Source organism: Vulpes lagopus, chromosome X, assembly GCF_018345385.1.
Source record: "Vulpes lagopus strain Blue_001 chromosome X, ASM1834538v1, whole genome shotgun sequence".
NCBI lineage: Eukaryota > Metazoa > Chordata > Mammalia > Carnivora > Canidae > Vulpes > Vulpes lagopus.
In genome coordinates, this window is record NC_054848.1 from 3,408,505 (window position 1) to 3,425,254 (window position 16,750).

Below are 16,750 nucleotides of genomic sequence, written 5' to 3' on the forward strand. Positions count from 1 at the left end.
CTCCCAAAGCCGATAATGCTCTCGGAGATGCGCGCCTATGGACTTGGGCGTTCGGCTCTCAAGATTAATGTGTTGAAGCTCGGGGAGGAAATGATGTCGATACTTGATCTATCAAACACTTTCATAAGTTAAAACAATGAGAATCAGAAAAGTTTTGCTACAAGTTATGTGGTTTATTATTTTTTTTCCTCTCACAGTGATTGGCCATGACTGATGTAGGAGTAGTAGGAGTAGTAGTAGTAGTAGTATTGTGTGTGTTGCAAAATATAATTCCCGATAAACCTTGAAAAACTGGACAAAGAGAAATGCCCCCCATAATTCATACCATAGAATACAAGTCACCTTAGCATTTTGGTGTCACTCCCACTTTGCTGTTTGCCCTCAATGCTCTGTTTCGTACAACAGAGCCCAATATATGCATAACTTTGACACTGGGTTTCCCAGACTCCTGTACACTTCCTCCACAATTCTTGAAGCTAATTATTGCTCCTTTGAGCAAATGCACCTGTTCCTTATAATCTCCTGGTCTTTTGAATCTTGGAGCTTTTCATTTGCTTCTTTGCTGTACTACTGTGGTGAACATCCTCGTGAAAACCTCATTCTCCATGCATGTGCTGATTGTTTTCGTAGACTGCATCGCCACAAGTACAGGCCTAAGGCCGACAGTCTGGGTATTTTTGTCATCTTCTCATATATTGCTGGGTTGTTTTGAAAAACTGCTTTGCAGAGACGTGACCCAGGCACAGCCCTGCCATAGAGCTCGGTCATTTCCGATCTGTTGATTTAAGTAATTAATGCTCTTCCTCCAATTAGATTGAGTTTACTGTGTTTGATTAGTATGGAGGCTGGTCCTGACTACTTGCTCACTCGAGAACTCGGATTATATCAGTTGGCAAATGGGAAAGTCTAGATATTTTCTGGAACGCTATGGGAATTGATATTACCAATGACCTCTCTAGTTATTCTTCTTTTTTTTTCATTTTTGTAAAAATGAAGGGTTCCTATAAATGTGAGCCCCTATTTGACCTCTTCTTAGATATTATGAAATGATCTACAACCTTGTCAGCTTCGATTTGATTGATGGTTGCTCATGGTTCCTGCACTGAGCATCTTATTGACAGGTGAATTCTGAATGTCTTTAACTACGCTCATAATCCACATGTCACATCGGTGTGCGTGACTGGTTAGAGTTCCTACTCAAGCTGAACTTTTTTTTTTAATTTCTTAAGGCCCCCCGAATACCTTCAGAGGAAATGTGATGGTCTTAAAAGAAGATGAAAGGGGAAATGCAATTGATAAGTATAATAGCACATAGGAGAGGCAATCGGGAATGTTCCATGAGTTGTTCTGTGCACGGATGTTTGTGAACCCATAGGGCAAGTCTATTCTGCACAGAAGATCAAGACTACCTCTGTTTTTCCCCGATATTTAATAGCCGGAGGAGAATGAAGGAAAGAGGTTTCAATCGGGGTCTGGGAAGCTTGGGTTCTTCCCTGGCTGTGTTGCTTGCTGTGTGATCCTACGCAGTTACGCAACCTCTCTCAGCGTCCATTTCCTTTCTATAAATGATGGCTTTGAGTAGGTGAGCTTCAAGGTCACCTTGAGTCTACAATTCACCAATGGACTTGAAGAAGCCACCATGAGTTAGGGTGAGTCTGGCTTTTTAAAAATAATTTAATTTTTTTTAAGCAGGGGGAGTGGCAGAGGGAGAGATTCATAAGTAGACCCCATGCCAGCATACGGCCTGAGACAGGGCACGATCACAAGACCCTGAGATCATGACCTAGGCTGAGATCAAGAGTTGGATGCTTAATGGATGAAGCCACCCATGCACCCCAGACAAGTGACTTTTAAAATCGCACGGTCAGGGGCCACGTTGCTCACCAAATGTACAAATCTCCAACCGTTACCCACGTAACTGTCTTCTGTGTTACCTTTCTCAAACTGAGATGAGAAGTTGACCGAATGTAAAGTCGGCCAAAATGATAAAATTGGAAATTGACCGAATCGAGTCAGAAAGGCAGGTGCAAAATGCTGGTCTTTCTAATGAGGTCATTTTGTCCCCCTTGTCGCAACCGGCATCTCATCGGATGAGAACACGTGGTTAACGGGGAAAGACAGGTGACTTAGAAGCACGGGAGTCCACGTCATTTTGGGGACTTTTGGTGGAGGTTGCAAGACAGACATAGGGCAACCCCACTACCCGGCACCTCGGATGTGAACTCGATGTGTGTTTGTTTCTCAGCCCTGGGGGGTTGGGTAGCCACACAGGGATGCCCTTATTACCTTCTGAATAGTGTGACAGGGTCAACAAGCTGACACAAGAAGCCCCCGCGCCCGAGCCGAAGATGGTCACTCGCTTGGGATCCCCGCCAAAGGCCCCGACATTCTCCTCAATCCACCGCAGCGCCTGGATCTGGTCCAGGAGCCCGTAGTTGCCTTTGGCCGCCTGGTCACCGGTACTTAAAAACCCTACAAGAGAACACAGGATATGTTGGGTTGTCATCCATCAAAAAGGACATGTGCATCGCTGGCACTTGAAAACACATCTCCTGGTTTACCCCGTTCGTCCTTGGCTGCTCTCCCTGGAAATTCTCAGGACCACTGGAGAGCCTTTTTCATGGTGGGACGGATCATGTGGTGTAATTTTTTTTTTTTATGATAGTCTCACAGAGAGAGAGAGAGAGGCAGAGACATAGGCAGAGGGAGAAGCAGGCTCCATGCACCGAGAGCCCGATGTGGGATTCGATCCCGGGTCTCCAGGATCGCGCCCTGGGCCAAAGGCAGGCGCCAAACCGCTGCGCCACCCAGGGATCCCAGGATCATGTGGTGTAAATCAGTGTTATGATAACTATTGTTTCTGTGGACCCTATGATAAAACGTCTCATCTGTGACTTGGTATGGGGCTCCCATATCTGACACAATCAGCGTAAAATATTTATAATATTACAATATTTATGTATTTAATATAATATAAATATATTAATATTTATTTATTTTTATCATACCAGAGATTATAAATTTTATGGGATGCAACTTATCACTCCTGTGCACACGTTGGTTGCAATGTGAGAAACTCTCCTAAAAGGCGTTTTTCAGGGAATCTCCTAAAAGATGTTTTTGTTTTTGTTTTTGTTTCCGGGGGGAAAATCAGGGCATGCATTGGGCTGGGGGAATGTGTTTTTGTCTGGGTTTGAGTGAGTGTGAATGTCTAAACAAAAGCAAGATGGGGCATTCTGACACTGAATTTGTTACTGATATTTTGATGTAATTCCTTTTAATGTTTATGTTTCAAAGTAAATGATAGACATGATGAGATCCCACTCTTACTTAGCATGCACCTCTGTCTTTCCCCTATAGGAACAATACTCGAATCTCACAGAAACGCATTAGTCTTTCATCTTAGCCAAATGACAATGCATATTCAAACCACCCCAAGTGTCCCTAAAACAGTATGAACTGGTATGTTTTATTTCAAAAAGATGGAAGATTCTGTAACTGGAGGAACTAGTTTCACTCAAGGCATCAAATTCCTAATTCCCCCTTAGACGCTGCAAATAAGGCATTTATGAGAGCAAAGGGATCACACCGACATTGGACTCCTTGCCTGTTGCTCTCATGTGGCAAAAAGATCCTGACCTGGAAAAAAAAAAAAAAAAAGAAAGAAAGGTTTCCCTCTGATGTTTGAAGTCATTTTGTAGACAGACAGGTACTGCCCTGCTCAAATTCAAAACTACAACTATTCTATAAAGCATCTGCCAAGGTTAATTTAATACACAAACATTAATCCAGCTTTATATTCCCTCCCGTCTTGCAAAAGTCTTCTGACAAAAAAAAAAAATAATAATAATAAAAAAGCAAGACACAGAAAGTTTTGGGTTGTTTTTAACCATTTTACTTTGTTATTCACCCCTGCCCCCAAACACCCAATTATGATATTTCCCCGTTCCGTTCCGCTTCTTGTTTGCAAGGGCCACGCCATTCACCTCATTTCAATTACTGCTTATTAAGTTGCTGAGGCCACCTGCCGCAGTGTTGATGTGAATATAGAGTGATTCAGGCCCTGAAACAACGTGAATCACAACCGATTCCATCAAACCCCATCTCTAAGCAAAGCTGACAACAATCTAAGGAGCTCTCGAGTGCCGGCTTCTAAAACCTAAAACAAAATAAGTAGAAGATGAAGCGTTATAGCAGCTGAGGGGGCGAGGCTTCCTCTCTGGGCACCTGAGAAAAATGCAGAGCTGTGAGCTCAGAGGGTATCAGAAATGCAGGGGCTGGTTTAAAAAAAAAAAAAAAAAGCAATGGGAAGGCTTTTTCTTTTCTTTTCTTCTTTTTTTTTTTTTCCTTTTTGGTTTTGTTGTTGTTGTTGTTGTTGCTTTTTTTTTTTTTTTTTTTTTCTCCAGTTGCAACGATCAGACCTCACAGTCTCCTGTATCTGCTGCAGACAGATGCAAGACGAAACCTGCAAGGTTGTGCATTTATGGCACGTCCCGCAGATTCAGGCTTCTCCAGCGTTCACAGGGATGGAGCAGAGATTAGCTGTGATTAGTGAGAATGTTCAGACGTTACCATCCCCTCCCTCATTTAATTAGCAATTACTAATTAGCGTTTCATGCCAGCGAATGTTCCCTGGCTCTGGCATTCATCATGCAACCTTTTACACAGTTTCTCATAAAATGCATCGCGCTCTACTTGGGAGAAAAGCCCCTTTCATGCAGCTTTATGTATGAAACGGGCTCCTAATGGCAGTTTGGGTGCCGTATAATAACCATAAGACAAGCCTCTCTTTCCCCATTAAGGAAAGAGGTGATTAATTCCTAAAGGCTCCAGTAATTTTCTGGCAGCACTGCTCTGTCTTTAACACATCCTTCCTCCACCGCCTCTCCCTCTCTGTCAACTCGCCCAGAATGACCTATTTGCTTATTTTGTTTCCGTGGAGCACCGTGAGGATTTGCAACATACGGTAAATCACGGGCCTTTATTAAATTGGAGCCCCTCCCGAGCAAAACATGTCTGTTGTAACCTCTCAAATGCCAGGCTAATTAATATTCTATACCCTGGCCAATCTTAGCTTTTCTAACAGCCTCCTATTGAAAGGTTTGATCTTCGCGATTCTGAACTCCTTCCAAAAAGTCCTGAGGGAAACAGCTCCTCCATGCATCTCTGAAGTTCAGCAAATGGACGTGGGTTTTTTTTTTTTTTCCGAAGTTGGTGTTTCCATAGTTTCTGCCACAGAATCTTCATTTACTGCAACATCCAGGGACTTTTGTTCCCCCTTCTCTTGTAATTTAAAACAATCCACAAGGCAGAGTTTCCACGGCAGGTACAGAATGAATGCAAGCAATTGTATTTTCTCTGCAAGAGTGTACGCCTTTCCTACTCGGACTGTGCAAAGGTGGGGTTTGCTATAATCCACGTGCAAGATGTGCATGGGTTTTCTCTGGTGGAAGTCTATGAACGTGAGAGCCGTTTGGAAACAGCCAGGCACATCACCAGGGCTCAGCGCTGGTGCTGTCCGGCCGCGGAGGACAGAACTTCCCATATAGGCCGCAGATGAATTAATAGAAGCAGCCCCTTGCTGGCTAGAACCAGAGATCTTGAACAAATGGCCCCTTTGACTGATAAGCACTGTTGGCTGCAAATCCTCTAAGCATTTCAGCGGATGAAACGTTTGGCTTTTTGAGACTTAAGGTCTCTGAAATGAAGGTTGTAAATCAGTCGGCCCCCCACCCCACCCCAACCAGGGGACAATGAGAGAGAGTTACAAAACAGACCCTCGAACTCAGACGTATCGTCACTAGATTGAGAACAAGATTCATTCTGAGCACAGAGAGGAACAAGAACAACAGCAACTATATATATATATTAAAAATAAATAAAAATAAATATAAATATTTATACACATACACACAAGAGGTATGCTCAGTTGTCAAGAGGTTATTTTAAAATATAGTCCATGAGAAATGGTTAAAAATCGGAAATCACATGTTCTCCCTGCATGTTGAACCCAATGGATATCATATAAAAACGAAGCACTGTACTTGGTCTATCCTGCTGGCGCTAGGATAGAAAGTTTCAGGCTTTTATGATAGGTGACGGCAGTCTAAAAGTTTCTTCATCTTCCAAATTGCACGGTAGGGTTTAGAGGATTCCGCTCACGTGGCTGTGCATGCACTGCAGGTCAACGGTTAGAAGCCTACTGGTGTCAGCTGTGGTTGCCATTTAGTTCAGTGGTAATAGGACTCTACTGGTCCAATCCATATTCTTTTAGGAGATAATTCATTACATAGGCACAGGAGACCTTTTTTTGGTGACTGTGAACCAGAAGGTAACTATTCCATGAATGCAGAACAATATATCTTATATTTTTTAGAGTGTGCATTCACCTGTAATTGGTAGAACTAGACCCTCAACCGTACTTCTAAAAGAATTCCTGAAATATAATTGAGAGTAAATTAATTCTTATTGATTGTATATGTACACATATATGTAGGTCATGTATGCATATACATATTTCTATAATGTATGTAGGATGTAGAGTGGCTCAGTGGTTTGGCACCTGCCTTCGGCCCAGGGCATGATCCTGGAGTCCCGGGATCGAGTCCTGCATCGGGCTCCCTGCATGGAGCCTGCTTCTCCCTCTGCCTATGTCTCTGCCTGTCTCTCTCTCTCTCTCTCTGTCTCTCAAGAATAAATAAATAAAATCCTTTAAAAAAAAGTATATGTATAAATAGGTCATTCTGTGAGAGCGTGCATGTATATAAATATGTGATGTGTACATAGATACAGAGTAGCATGAGGATTGGCAAATCACTAGCACTTATTAAGTCATTAACCCCTCACTCCTATATGTGTGTGTGTGTGTGGAAGCAAAAAGGAATGTTTGCATAAGAATTCTTCGATGAGACATAGAATTTACTTTAGGTCACATAAACGAGCCCAGAAAGAAATGTGTGATAAGAATGAGGGCAGAGGTATAAAATGAAAATCAGCCAAATAAATGCAAATCCATACTCCCTGAGGTTTAGAAGAAATCATTCACTGGCTGCGTTTACTAAAATGTGAAACGTAAGTTTTCCTAGTGGAATCGTGTATGATTTAACAAAAGGGTCTATACCTATACAGGATGGACACAAAGGGAAGAAAAGGTATATATTTCCTTTCTGTGAGCCTGATGGGGGAAAGCTCTTGAAATGTAGTGTCTCTATTCGTCGTTTTTAGTATACGTACAAATGACAGTAGTCGTAACCTCCCGTACTTAATTATCACATCAACAGTACACAAGGTCAAAATCTATTTGCAACGTCAGTAGAACAAATCTCAGACAATTATGAAGACATATGATTTCTATGGCACATGTTCCCAGATACGGGGCCTGTTAAGTTGTTAAAGGGATTCCTTCCATTATTTCCATAAAATATACTCTATCCCCACACAATATTTTGCAAGGCTGCCCAGATAGTTTTTAAAGTACATTAGCTGAAATGATATTAAATCACAAACTAAAATCAAAATTGCATTCTGGAGACAAAAATGCAAAATAATAAGCACAGTTTTGTTTATTACACAATACAGATCAAAATGTGAAGGTAATTATTTCATGATTTTCACAGTGACGGAGGTTTGGCGATGACCAGTCTGGAACCAAATCCCCTCTGAGCCAACTTTAGATGCGTTTCCATTTGAAACCCCATACTGGAACATTCCTTAGATTTGGGAAACTTGAATTCAATTGGCCGTCAAATGCTTTTGATTTAATTTCTGCAACTGCTCATACACCTCATCACTCTGCTGGGCCGTCACCTCAATACCCAAGACAAGACCTCCAGTTCACTCCTCTCTCCTGGCTGCTTCCAACCCACTTCCACACCATGAAGATGAAAACCTGAAACCCTTTGACCATGAAATTCTATTTCTATAAGTGCTTTCTATATATATGTATAAAATCTTTATCTGAATGTAGAGAAGTAGCCAGCCACCCAAGGATCAATTCTTATTGATTGTAATTTTGAAAATAAGAGATGACAGCGATCTCAGTGTTGATGAATAAAAGATAAGCTGCATGAATTCTGTTGGCTGAACCACGTAATGGGAGGATCTTCATTTGTGGAGACACAGAAACACATCTGAGAGCTCTCAAGGGAAAACAATGAGTTGCTGAATACTGGGTCGTATGATCCCATTTTTATTCACGTAATCAAGTGAGGTATAAAGTATAAACTCTGGAAGGAAATCTAACATTTAATACTGTTTAATTCCTGGAATGTGATTATGGCTAATTTTCTACGCTTAATTCTAAATATGGAAAAAAAAATTTCAGTGTGTAGCTCTTCTGTAACAACCACACACACACACACACACACACACACACACACGTATGTTTTAAGTCAAATGTCTTAGTGGGACTTGCAGGGCCATTCCTTAGGTTCCATGTCCATATCCCTGACCATGTCCTACATTTGTTCTTCAGCATACAATTAGACTATGTTACTTTTTTGACTGCCCCCTGTAGACCTGGCTTCCCTGTTTGCTCACCCAGCGCAGTGCCGCCTGTAGACCAACCCTTTCCCCTCCCTGCCCCAACCCTTGAAGTAAGAATCTGGCATCCTTGTTTTGATCTCCCAATGGGGGCCCCTTTCTCAAAAGTGTCCTGATTGCTTCCAATCTCTCAGCTCGGTAAATTTCTTGCAGTGAATTTCTATTACAGAACTTTCCACTCTCTAGGAAGGATACAAGCTTGTCGTTCAGTAGCGGGTTACTGTTTGCACTGGGTTCAGAGTCACTCACCATTGGGTTGGAATCTATGGTGACACCTAGGGCATGTAATTTAAGATCTCAAAGTCCCACTTTTCTCAAATGCGGGATTGAGAAGGGAATTGTAGCTATCCCATAGCACTGCTTGGGGGAATTAAATGGAGAAAGCACATATAAAAGCACTGTGCCTGCTGTATACACATGGTCAGCGACTACTTTGACTTCCTTGATATCAGACATGCTGCTACTTAATTGTTTCACCTATGCACTCAAGTATGGAGATGCCCTTCCAGTAAATGAAATGGGTCCAGGGGGAATACTGATTACTGGTCTACTTAGACTCAGACTTTAAGATCATGCAGGTGGCAGAGAAAGGTTCTATTGTGTCCTAGTGCACATGTTGTTTATGAAATGATTTTGCATAAAGGTAACGCATATGCATTTAATTCTGTTTATTTTAAATTTATTTATATATTTTAAAAATATTTTATTTATTAATTCATGAGAGACACAGAGAGAGGCAGGGACATAACCAGAGGGAGAAGCAGGCTCCATGCAGAGAGCCCGATGCGAGACTCAATCCCGGGACTCCGGGATCACGCCTTGAGCCAAAGGCAGACACTCAACTGCTGAGCCACCCAGGCGTCCCTAATTCTATTTATTAAGTGTTCATTATATGCTTGAAGTTTAAAGAGAAAATCAAAGAAAAGAAAAACACCACCAACAACATATTATGGCTTTTACCCATGCTGTGAATTATGGAGATGCCATTGCACCAACATTTATATGAACCCACAATGACCCAAGCAACATGTTCAAATTAAAAAAAAATATTTTAAAACTGATCAGAATTGAAAGTCCTATTTTTTCCATTAAAGTATATTTATAAAGCACACAGAGGATACATTTTTTGTACCTGTATGGTATTCTTAGGCCTGTAAAGTACATATATGAGAAAAGACAGTTCATACAATACAATACATTTTTAAATATGAGACATAATTGTCACAATCTCTCTTAAAGTATACTTATTCGAAATATGCTGCTGTGTTTAGATATGCCTTTCTAGAAAAAAAAAAGGTATGCTTTTCTATTCTCAACTGCTAACAAGCATGGTGATGGAGATACTAGTGGTATTTAGTAGTACTCACTGCTAGGTACTCTCTGGGGGCAGACCAGAATTAATCTGGTCTGTTCTTATTTTTCCATGAGATCACCAGAACGATTAAATATAATAAGGACAATGCATTCTTTTTCAACTCTTTCAAAATCCAACATTATCTCCTAGCTCACATAATCTTTTTCCGTGCCCAGAAATATCCCCAAGCTCTCCAGCATTGGTTTTCTCTGGCAAACTTGGAACCCAGAATAGGAAATTGTTTTAAGAACAAACAAGGAGATCTTTAGATGAATCAGCACACACATGAGTAAGAAGCAAGCATGGTAACTAACCTGTGAAAGAGCCAAAATCCCAATGGAAATGTGTAGTTTTGGGAACAGAAAGGTTGTTGAAGATGATATATTCCAGAATTGAGGGAAGGGCAAGTGTGTATGTAGTCTACGTATGGCATGCTAAAGCTGTCCTTTTGGTTGAAGCTCTGGTTCGTTACATTCTCACTTATTATATATTATATTCACAACTGTTCTAAGATCAATGTTTTTGCTGTCTTTGCTATTTTTCTTCCGCAAGATGGCTGCCGCATTTGCACACAACTGTGGTGTTTACTCACAACCACAACACAGACATGGGGTGTTATTTCCTAAGACTCAAATCTAATCTCATGTACAAATTGAAGACTATTCCACTAAGGGCTGGATACAAGATCTCTGCAATTCTGTGTTCAATGAACAGGAGATCCTCCTGATTTGTGAGCAGCTAGGACATCCCATTCTACCTCTTACTGTACTAACATTTATTGTTATAATTGCCATCGTCATTTTTTATAAATATCCTACTGGCACTTGAGGATGCAGGGAAGGCTTTTCTGAGAAATTTAAAAGGCAGAAATTAAGATTTCTCACTGAAAAAATAACATACAAAAATACTAAACAGATCATATAACAAAAACAGGTATGAGTAAATTCATCTCAATAAGAGGATAATTTTCTACTCCTTTTTTAAGATTTTATTTTTAAGTAATCTCTACAACCAATGTGGGGCTCAAACTCACAACCCCAGATCAAGAGTCACATGCTGTAATGACTAAGCCAGCCAGGCAACCCAATAACTCTCTGTTCTTAAAGATTAGACAGTATGCAACTCTAGTTGTGCTGATTCTCCACTTAGGAAATGTTATCTCTTCAACTTTTGCTTACACAAAGCCATTTCCCAGAGTCAAGAACATATCACATCTTCCGTGCACAGACAGCATGTAGAGCCCACAATGGGTCCACCGAATTTTGGCCATTACCCTTGGATTCAACCAAATATCATTAACCTTGCAATGGCCAAAAAAAACCAAAAGCAGAACCAGAGTTGGAGTCAATTGTGGAAGAAAACACAGATATTAAAATAATGAAGATAAAATATTTAGCAGGCACATAGCATTAATTTATTTAACTCAAATATGGCTCAATTCATCAGATCTTCATGGGTGCCTACAACATTCCAGGCACTCATTATCCTTGTGCTGAAGCTGTAGCAATGAACCAGTTAAACCATATCTTCAACTGCCTGAAACTCATATTCTAACATAGCTAGGTCAACAACAAACAAATACAAATTAAATGATGTAGCATATTAGTTTCCTATGTTGGCTGTAACAAATTACCACAAACCTTCATACCACACTATTTCTTACTGTGTAGTTTTAGAGGTTGAAATCTAGATAGATAGATAGATAGATAGATAGATAGATAGATAGATAGATAGATAAGATAGATGATGGATGGACAGACAGATAGTCAAATGGATGGATGGGCATGCAGATGAGATGGATGGATGGATGGATGGATGGATGGATGAGATAGATGATGGATGGATAGATGGATAGATGAGATATGATGATGGATGGATAGATAGATGGATTGATGGAATGATGAAGAGATGGATGGATAGATGGATAGATACATAGATAGATAGATAGATAGATAGATAGATAGATAGATGAGATAGATGGTGGATGGAGAGACGGATGGATCAATGAATGATGAAGAGATGGATAGTAGATGGATAGATAGATGAGATAGATGATGGATGGAGGGATGGATGGATGAATACACAGATAGAAGGAAAGCTACAATGATTTCAAAGGCTAAAGCATAGTGTAGACTCATTTCATTACCATCACAACAGTTTCAAGGTTGCCAAACCTGATATACAAGGGCAGAAAGTGCTAAAAGTAGGTGCTCAGAGGAAAATGTGCTCAGTCCCTCTTCCAGATGCTTCTACCACATGACCATAAGCTGCCTCGCAATATGTGACTTGGCTACATTGAGAGTGAATGAGAGAGAGAGACCACTGGGCACCTCCAGGCACAGGTGTCCCTTTGTCTCCCAAACACACCTACAGGCAGCTCTGCATCCTGCACTGTGCTCCCTGGGTGAGTTAGGACCATCCTCTCCCAGCTGCCATGGTGCTTGGAGCCAGGAAAGGCTGGGCTATCTCAGAAGCCGCGTAAGGGATTCATCAGAACCACCCTGAGTTCTCAGGAAGAATGGACACAGGTTAGGCTCCATCCCAGACCACAGAAGTGGAATCTCTGGCATTCCAATTGCCTTTGACAGATGTTGCCATCCAAAGGTGGCTTTTTAAGAATAATCCGAGCAACTACCAAGGTAGTATTTTTCTAGGCGCGGGAATGTAGGCAGTCATTACACATAATGGGCAGACTCTCCGCTGAGCAAGGTCATCTCAGACTTTGGTATATTTTTCTTAATGTCATCAGTGAAAGCCAGCCACCAAAGAAAAGAGAGAAATAGCAACCTTCAGGCACTACCTGCTCTATCATCACCAACCCCATATCCTAAAGAAGCAGAAGAAAAAGGGAAAAGCTTTCTCTTGCGGGATATAAAAATCCCCAAATCAAATGTTTCTTTGTCTTTAAAAAAAAATTTTTTTTTTGCTTTGTCTGCTAGAAATTGCGACCAAATTAATGCTTACCTCAGGCACCTGAAAGTCCCTGTTTGTTTTGTGTCTCTATGAGGGACTCTGGTTTATTGTTTAGGAAAAAAATGTGTGGGGTTTTATATTCACATGCTGCCTCACACTGTCCTTAAGTTGAACAAAACTAAGACAAAAAAAATCATATGAAGTTATGTGTGTGTAGTATACATTTTTCTGCTTTCATCATTTCTAAGTGCACAATTAAATATGATTAATTATATTCACAGTGATGTGCAACCATCACCATGTCTATTTCCAAAATTTTTCCATCGCCCCAAACAGAAACTCTAGGAAGCTATAAGTCCCTGTGTGGGAAATATTTTGAATTGTAGTGTTCATAAGGTATCTTATCTATACATTGGGCTAAACCCACTTAATAAGGTAATGATACCTGTACTGAGGGACCAATGCCACCTCCCCTTCCATTTCCTCTTCCAATGGACCAAATACTTTTGTTGCCCCCACATTCTTGTGTTGAAATCCTAATCCCCAAGGTTTATTATTAGGAAGCGGTACCTTTGGAAGATGATTAGGTCATGAGGGTGGAGCCTAATCTATGAATAGGATTGGTGACCTACAAGAAGAAGCCATAGAGCTAGCCATGCAAGGAATGTAACCAGAAGTCAGGAGTCTGCAACCTGCAAGACGGTCCTCTCCCCAGAACAAGACCAAGCTGGAACCTTCCTCTTTCAGCCTCCAGAAGTATGAGAAATAAATGTCTGCTGTATGAAGACACCAGTCCTGCCCGTGGGGGGCTATGAGATCTGAAAACCTAAGAGTAAAGGTCCTTGAAAATGTCCACAATAGCACTTAAGCTGTTAGATCCCTTAACATTACTTTGACATTGTTGTTTTGGAATCTACATCTACACCAGTAAAGCACCACCAGAATGTGTCTACCTTGATTGGAGTTAAGAGCAAATGATGGAAAAATGGAATACTTTTTGTGTAATTATCCAAAGTTGATTTAAAATCCAACTAATATTCCTCATCCTAGGGAGAACCTGGATTAGCCAAGATGGCACTCTGTCCAACTTGCTCAATGTGGAATCATGGCTAGTGGTCAACAGGATGACTCTAAAACATGGCATTATGTTCAGTTTGCAAGGAAGATCCCATTATGTGGAACACATTTTTTATTTCTGAGTGAAATTTTACTTTTAAATGCTTTCAGGACAAGAAAAATCAAATGAAGAAAAACATGATTTAATTGACCATGGCATTTAAATAAAACCTTCAAATAACAGGCCAACTCTTTATGCAAAATTACCTTTTATCATTTACAAAGAGCTTTTTACACCTTATTTTATTTGTCCCTCTGAAACAGAGATTCTTTTCAGTTACCAGCATTTCTTGATTCTTGGGTTATGTCTACGGTTAAATACATCTTAGTTTCCAAGAGTTGGGTAAAACCAAATAGTTGATTACCCTCCCTGCCCACACTAAACATCTGGGCATCTTTTAAGAAATTTTCATGCCTAAGCACCACTGCTAGAGATTCTTAACGAATTGCTTTGGGTAGGGTGTAGGCACATACACTCAGAAAGATTGTACAATTTTAGTGAATATCAAATACAGTGATCTGCTGATCTAGGGAGAAAGCAAGTTAAAATAATGACAAGATCTTTTCTGTTATAAAATACTTCTCGCATATGTCATTGATATGTTAGAAAAATCGGATAAATATTCATAGGAAGCAATATTTCTGCATGTTAGTAGGCATCGAAATCACCAGGAGGCCCCTCCTGCCCTGTTTTATTTTGATTTATCTTAATAGTGATTGAACATTGGATTCAGGTGGCAATTCATCCCACCATTCATGAAAAGATATCTACCAGGCTTTTCAACTGATGTTTTACAAACCATTGGTGATGATCTCCTATATCTGGGACACCATTTGGGGCTCTACAGAAAAATGCTGATTGCCTGTTGTCATTCCCTCTGCATTCATTATCTGGAATTTCATAAAAACTCATCAAGTTTTGAAACTACTCTGAAATTCAGTGCATATAGGGAAAGTGGGAGAAAAGCATGATTCTTTTATTTACTGGTATTCAGAGAAACGTGGTTGCACCCTGGCAATATGACCAATGAATTGTACTTTTTAAATATACTTCATTTTTGTAGAGGAGTTTTAGGTTCACAGCAAAATAGACAAGGTGTAAAGATTCCTCATGTACCCCCGCCCCCACATCTGCATATGCTCCCGAATTATCAACATCCCCAAGAGTGGTACCTTTGTGACAGTCAGTGAACCTACTTTGTCACATCATAACCACCCCGAGTCCAAAGTTTACGTGAGCGATCTCTCTTGGTGTTACATATTCTATGGATTATGACACATGTATGATGACAAAGACCTATCACTGTAGTGTGATACAGAAACCCTAAAAAATGCTTTGAGCTCTACTTGCTCATCTCTCTCTCCTCCCCAACCCCTGGCAACCACTAATCTCCTCACTGTCTCCATGATTTTGCCTTTCCCCGAATGTCATAAAGTTTGGAAGCACACAGTACATACAAAGCCTTTTTAGGTCAGGTTCTTTCATTTAATAATATGCATTTTAAGCTTTTCAAGCTTTGGCGGCTCATTTCTTCTTAGTGCTGACTAATATCCCATGTCTGGATGGACCACAGCTTATTTATCCATTCACCTACTGAAGATATCTTGGCTACTTCCACATTTTGGTAATTTTGAGCAAATCTGCTATAAACACCCATGGGAAGGTTTTTGTGTGGATGTATCTTCAGCTTCTCTGAGTAAATACCAAATAACATGATTGCTGGATCTTATGGTAAGAGCGTCTTTAGTTTCATAAGACACTGCCAAACTGTCTTCCAAAGTGGGTGCGCCATCTTGCATTCCCACCAGCAGAGAATGACAGTTGTGATCTGGATTTGGACCGTTCTGAAAGGTGTGCAGTGGATGTCTTAATTTGCATTTCCAACACCAGACGATGAGGAGCATCTCTGCATATAGTTATTTGCCATTCTGTAGATCTTCTCTCATGAGCTATCTCATAAGGTCTTTGGCTCCATTATTTGTTTTCTTACTACTGACTTTTAAGAATTCTTTTTAGCCAATGAATGAGTATATTGAGCATCATGGTGAATGAGTGGGTTATTATAGATTTGTCATGGTTCTGGTCAGTATACCTACTATTCTTAAGGATGTCGGAATTGATCCAACGTGTCCAGGGAGGATCCTTCCATTTAGCTTTTGGAGTCTTTGTGCTTCTATTATTTCCCTGTTATAAATAAATATATTATATATATTTACGGTTGACCCTTGAACAATGCAAGGGTCAGGAGCACTGACTCCCACCCCCTTGCGGTTAAAACGTCCCAGTATGACTTTTGATTTCCCAGAAAGTTAACTGCTAATAGGCTACTGTTGACTGGAAGCCTTATGATGACATGATAGTTGATTAAGACATATTTTGTATATGTCTTATACAAAATAAGTCTTAAAATATATATAAATGTCTTGTACATTATGTGTTAGAAGATATCATTAAGAAAAATCACAAGGAAGAGAAAATACACCTCTGGTACTGTACAGCATTTGCCGGAAGAAATCCACCTATAAGAGTGGTCCACACTACGTTGTTGAAGGGTCAACTGCACTTATACACATATATTTATTTTTTATTCTTTTATGCCCTTTGACGCTCTACATCTATAGTGTTGAAGGTGTGTTGTTTCAGCCATGAGGCCATCAGAAAAATACAAAAATATTATCCTTAAAGAAGGCTATCATCTGAAATGGAACTCAGGCATTCCACATCGAAGGTGTTTTATGGTCTTAGAATAGTTTCAGGAAGCCACAAGGAGGCTTCCAAAGATTGCTGTGGAGTTTCTGCGGCCAACTTTTGATCAATTATACTTT

The 16,750-nt window shown here is 40.4% G+C and overlaps 1 protein-coding gene across 5 annotated transcripts in view; it reads right to left on the reverse strand.

The window, feature by feature from the left end:
* Window positions 1-16,750, reverse strand: part of NLGN4X (neuroligin 4 X-linked) — a 299,806-nt gene that overhangs the window by 15,973 nt on the left and 267,083 nt on the right. For all 5 annotated transcript variants that reach the window (XM_041742301.1, XM_041742305.1, XM_041742303.1 and 2 more), the window contains one exon: window positions 2,287-2,472. In XM_041742301.1, coding sequence (XP_041598235.1) covers window positions 2,287-2,472 — 186 coding nt within the window. The remainder of the gene's footprint in view (window positions 1-2,286; window positions 2,473-16,750) is intronic.